The sequence below is a fragment of the Dermochelys coriacea genome, chromosome 1, assembly GCF_009764565.3.
Source record: "Dermochelys coriacea isolate rDerCor1 chromosome 1, rDerCor1.pri.v4, whole genome shotgun sequence".
NCBI lineage: Eukaryota > Metazoa > Chordata > Testudines > Dermochelyidae > Dermochelys > Dermochelys coriacea.
Window position 1 is genome coordinate 240,509,575 of NC_050068.2, and position 6,000 is coordinate 240,515,574.

The following is a 6,000-nucleotide window of genomic DNA, read 5'->3' on the forward strand; positions in this document are numbered from 1 at the left end:
GCCACCCCCCCCCCCCCCCCGATCTCATGCATGGGGAGATGACAAGAAAGGAGGAGGAACACAGGAGGAAAAAGCCCAACTCAAACTCCATACAAGAGACTACACATATAGGTTGTGGAACCTGGGTATTTTATGCAGAACATATCTGGAAAGAATAGATAATTACTCACCACAGTTCCAGAATTTTTGGAGGTAGAAGTTCAGGGACCTGGTAATACTGCAGGACCCAAGACAGAACTTCTCTCCACCGGTTCATCTCTGCCAGGGCCTGGATCCCCACAATGCAAAGGGAGCTCTTCACTTCCGCAGAGCTGTCCAATGGACAAGACAGGCCAAATGAGCACTTGTGAGAAATGCTATTTCAAAATCCTTCCCCGCCTGACACATCTGATGTTAGGGGCTTTCTAATTCCTCCTCAGCAGTTTTTCCCCAAAAGCACAGACAATGTTCAGCCTTTTTTGCTGGACATATTTGTTACACATCTCCAGCAGAAATCCCACAATTCTCAATCGTGCACAGACCCCTTTTCATACTCATCAGGAGTTGTCTATATTCACAGATATTAAAGCAGCCAAAACGAGCCAAATTTACCTGTAAATTAGTTTAGGCTTTTAACAACAATCTAGCCTCCAGTAATGGTTTGGTGACTAGAAATCATGACAAGCACCATTGGCATCATTATTATTATTATTTTAGGACTGACAATGTGCTGAAATTGTGATTGTAAGAGATTCCAAACCTAAACAATGCATGATTGATAAAACATTCTTTAAGACCAAAATCAAATAAAAAAAAAAGTGAGTGAGAATGGGTTAAGGCCCTGGCCTGAAATTCAAGAGAACCGAGTTCAATTCCTCGCCCTTCTTGTGTGACAGAGTCAGTGATTCAACCATTCTCTCTGCCTCATGCCTGGTCAACACTAGAAAATTAGGTTGGTATAACTACGTCAGTTGGGGGTGTGAAAAATCCACACTTCTGAGTGACACAGTGAAACCAATCTAACCCCCAGTGTAGAAAGCGGTAGGTTGATGAGACAATTCTTCCATAGACCTAGCTACTGCCTCTTGAGGAGGTGGATTACCATTGGCGTAGGCAGTGTCTTCACTGAAATGCTACAGCGGTGCAGCTATGCTGCTGTGGCATTTTAAGTGTAGATAAGCCCTTAGTCCCCCACCTATAAAATGAGGATTCTTCCCTCCCACCCTTTGTTGGTCTTGTCTAGTTAGACCATCAGCTCTTTGAGATAGACCATGTGTTTGTGCAGCACCTAGCACAATGGGGCCTTCATCTCCACTGCCGTCTCTGAGTGTGACTATAATATAGCAAGTAAAATATAAACCTAAAACTCCTCCTTTCCTATCTGGGGGAATTTGTTTTTTTTAAAGTGTCCCTCCCTGGTTCTTCAGACAGGTAACAAGTATAGACTCCATCCTTGTTGTGACTAATCCTAACATAATGCCAATGCTATTTTACACACGTTCTTCCAGGGAATTCTCATCTTCATGCCCCTCCCCACTTTTAAATGTATTTGTGGGTCATTTAGTATCTAGTAGAACCACAAGAACCTCTGGACTATATTGCGGTGGGGCATAATAAGATCAATAAACTATATCATTCTGATGGCTTTTGAACTCATCATAACTAACAAGCAAAGCAGAGCCAGACCAGATCTATTGATTGGCAGGACCTCCAGAGAAATGGGAGTTACAGGCCTAAATACATTGGAGGAGCTGTGCTTAAGTCCCTTAAGAATTCATCTATTCCAGCTGTTCATTTCCTCCACCACAAATCATAAACCTGTATTAGGTACACAGCTTTGGAAATGAAGAGGAGCAGGAGGAGTATTTTTGTGTTCAGATGGGGAAGGCGGGAACAAGACTAGATGACCTAAGGCACTTAGATTGTGTTTCTACGCATCTCCCTAGTCATAAACAAAGGAATAAAACTATCCCTCAATATAGTGATTTATAAAGGGTTAATAAATTAGAGATATTCTAAGCATGTTATAGAGATAACTAGTAAGAGAAATTCTTCGATTCCAAGGATCGAAGGGACTATTGTGATCATGTAGTCTGATCTCCAGTACAACACAGGCCATAAAAAGTCTCCAAAATAATTCCCAGAGCATATCTTAATTTCAAAGTAGTCAATGATAAAGAATCCACCATGACCCTGGGTAAATTGTTCCAATGGTTAATTACTCTCACACTTAAAACGATATGCCTTATTTCCAGTCTCAATTTGTCTAGCTTCAACTTCCAGCCACTGGATCATATTATACCTTTCTCTGCTACATTGAAGCGTCCATTATTAAATGTTCTCCATGCAGGTACTTACAGACTGTAATTATGTCACCCCTTAATCTTCTCTAGCAAAACAGATTCAGCTCCTTTAATCTTTAACATGGCTCGTCTCCGAACCTTCTCCAATTTATCAACATCCGTCTTGAATTGTGGACACCATAACTAGACACAATAGTGCAGCAGCAATCCCACCAATGCCAAATACAGAGCTAAAATAGCCTCCCTACTCCTACTTGAGATTCCCCTGCTTATGAATCCAGGAATTACATTAGCCCTTTTAGCCACAGCATCATGCAGGGAGTTCATGTTCAGCTGATTATCCACCATGAACCCCAAATTATTTTCAGTCACTGCTTCTCAGGAGAGAGTCCCCCATCATGTAAGTATGGCCTATGTTCTTTGTTCCTAGATGCATTTAGGCATATTAAAATGCAAACAGAGTTATAAGCATGTCAGCAAGTGTTATAGATGGCTATCAGTCATGTATTAACTTGCTGAACTCTAAAACAATAGATTAACCATTTACTAAAACATTCATTAATTCTTTATAAATAGAACCTTAATATAAAGCATGATCAATAATCCCATGCTTCCTTTTTCTGAGTTCTTGTATATTCTTAGACCTATCATCATCAAAATGCCTTGATTCTCAAGGATCTCCAAGCAATTCATATACAGGAATAATTTCCCTTACCTATGGCATGCAGTTACTGCTGCTTAAACAAATCAGCTGTTTGTATACAGAATAGCAACATTACACCCCATTTCAGGGTTGAAAGCAAAAAATAATGTATTATTTCCAAATGAAACAGCATGGAGTTAAAAAGTAATTAGACAAATCAGAATTTGGCCAGGACACCAACATTAACGCTCTCACTACTGTAAAAAAATGCTGCTATGAAATTTTTAACTACCAAAGATGGTCATGGATCTCTCCTTTACCTGCCAAACAAAAGACAACAGCGCTGACTCTGACCAGTAACACTTGCAACTCTACCCAAGTAGCAGGTTGAGGGGGAAAGAGGGGCAAAAAAAATCCAAAACCAGAACCCATAGCAAAATTATTTCTAAGCAAAATATTTCAAAGCGATTCATTAAAAACAGTCAGTGTGGATGCATCCCTCTACGAGTTCAGGATGGAGTCCCCGAAGGCAGGATGTTACACTGCTACGTTAGATCTTAGCTGAGTTCTGCCAAACTTCTCAGGACCACCGTAGCCCAGCGTGTTCACGAACAAAAGCCAAGACTTCTCTGTCCAGGAGGCACCAGAAACAGATTTCGTCTGCGCTTGGATCTGAGATTTCGCAGGGAACCGGCTGCACAGGCCCTGCCTGCGTTTGGCCTGAATAACTAAGCAGCGGGAACCTCCTTTGCTGCATGCCCAGGGGTGACTGGGAACTCGCCCCCCCCCCCCCGTACCTTTCACAGGCAGGGTCTGAGGCGAGGCTCTCGCAGCCCCGCTCACACCTGTCCAGAGCAGCAGCAAAGTCCAGGTGCACCACCAGCAAATCCGCAGCCTCCTCCAGCAAAGCGGTCGCTGGGGCTGGCACGGGAGACAAGGACGGAGGCTCGCTGCTCCTGAGGAAACCTGCCGGGCCGCTGAGTTCAGCGAAGGACACAGGCAAGTTGTTCTTCATGGCGCCCGGGGAGCGGCGGCTGTTAGCTTCCGGGCTTGGCTCCGTGCCTTTGAATCCCGTCCCCGCATCCCCTTCGGGGCCATCGCTCGCTGGCTGCTGCGCCCCAGCCGCTCCCGAAGCGTCCCCCTGGGCACGTACGGGCCGGGTCCTCCCACGCGCGGGCGCGGGCTCGGGCTCCAGCCCTGCAGCGCGGCGGCGGGAGCGGGGGAGGCGGAGGCTCTGCGCGATTTTACCGCGCACGCTGCGCGGGGCCCGAGAGCCTGAGTCCTGGCTTGCGGCGCGCAGAGCCGGCCCGGCCCGGCCCGGCCCGGCCCCCACCTTCGCCGCCTTCCCGAAGAGCCTGGAGCCGGGCACTCTTCCCCGGCTACCCGCACGCCTCGGGGCGCCCAACCCCTGTGCAGGGGACTCTGGGATTTGTAGTTCCTTTATTGAGTAAAGGAGCTGAATCTATTTTGCTAGAGAAGGTTAAGGGGGTGACATAATTACAGTCTGTCAGTACCTGCATGGAGAATATTTAATAACGGGCGCTTCAGTGTAGCGGAGAAAGGTATAATATGATCCAGTGGCTGGAAGTTGAAGCTAGACAAATTGAGACTGGAAATAAGGCATATCGTTTTAAGTGTGAGAGTAACTCACCGTGCTGCTGTCCTAGGAAGGTTGGAGGAGGAAATCAAGCAGAATGCAGTCTGCTCTAGGATTTAAAACCGAGCCGCAAGGATGTGAGGGGTTTGTAGCTGTAAGGTTTAGATTCAGGTTCCTGGGGTTATGCTGAGCAGGGGTGGGAAGGGCTGGCCCACTTTCCCTCGGATGGCAGTAGAAATTTAATTACTTTATATGTTGATTTTCTCGGTTCCTTATGGCAGAGTAGATCTTCATTGAGCTGCGATGGGTATGGTCTCTGAAGCCCTGAACGCAGCAAATCCCAAGCAACATATTCCATGAAAGTGAGGATTTCGAAACCCACTGGGCCCACCTGGGATGACACATCTGACCTTTCAGGCCTTGGGACCTGATTTTAAGAGGTACTGACCATCCACAAGCATAGAAGAAATCAGCTGGAGTTCAGCATCTCTGAAAATCAGGCCCTGGGTGCCTGAAATCCAAAAATTGCTGTAAAAAACTAGCTTTTGTTATATTGCATTAGAACACAATAGAGCATGGCGAGGGGGGGAGGGGGAAGGGTGATGGGCAGTGGCCTAGCCTGTTTTCCTTTGACTTATTTAAAGAAAAAAGCAGGTTCTCTGAAATTTAGACAGACGGCCTTTAAGTGTTTTTAAAAGCTATTGCTGTTGGTAGTTATTGTATCAGAGGGATACCACTCTTTGAACATGGGGCAGCTATGCTCACTCTAGATCAGTGCTACTCAAAGTGGTGGTCCACGGACCGGTGCCGGTCTGTGAGCCATCGGCTGCCGGTCTGCGCGCACATTGGGGAAAAAAAATTGCCGGTCCCCCACATCAGATAGCTTGAGAAGCACTGCTCTAGATGACTGAAATTGATAATGGGAGTCATCAGGAGTTCCAGGTTCTGTTCTTCTCTCTGTCACTGACTTGCTGTGTGACCTTAAAAAAGTCACGTATGGCCAGATTGTCAAAAATGTTGAGCAGCTGGAACTCAGTGGGAGCTCTAGGGGTGTTGTGGGTGATCAGCATCCTCAAAAATCAGGTCACTTAGCCTCTGTTACCCAATTTGTAAAGTTCTTTATCTCTACAGCTAAAAAAGACTGTCTGTGCAAAGCATCATTATGTAAGCCAGGCAAAATTGTCAGGAACATTTACTAGCTCACACACAAGACCTTCTCATCCACTGACTACCAGGAGGGTAAATTATAATAAAAAAGTTACTCATCTTCCAAAAATACAAAATGCTTTCTGTGGGAAAGTGGAGGAATTGATTTTTGCAAGTCTATATTATCTTCATCTTATTTTTTGGAAAATTAATGTCTTCTGTAGACAAAGGGTCAGAGCTGGCTAGAACCAACCAAATGTAAACGGCAGCATGGTGCTCACAGCCACTGTAACTTGGCCACATTGCAAATATATTGCATATTAAGTCCTTGA

At 45.4% G+C, this 6,000-nt stretch overlaps 1 protein-coding gene across 2 annotated transcripts in view; it reads right to left on the bottom strand.

The window, feature by feature from the left end:
* PEX26 (peroxisomal biogenesis factor 26) overlaps positions 1-4,303 on the bottom strand; it is a 26,485-nt gene extending 22,182 nt beyond the window's left edge. Inside the window, exons 1-2 of one of the 2 annotated variants that reach the window (XM_043517533.1) lie at positions 3,723-4,303; positions 171-311 (exon numbers count right to left, since the gene is read on the bottom strand). In XM_043517533.1, the coding sequence (XP_043373468.1) occupies positions 171-311; positions 3,723-3,940 (359 nt within the window). In that variant the 5' untranslated portion in view covers positions 3,941-4,303. The remainder of the gene's footprint in view (positions 1-170; positions 312-3,722) is intronic. The other variant, XM_038387167.2, reaches the window with a different exon arrangement.
* Positions 4,304-6,000: the final 1,697 nt, after the last annotated feature.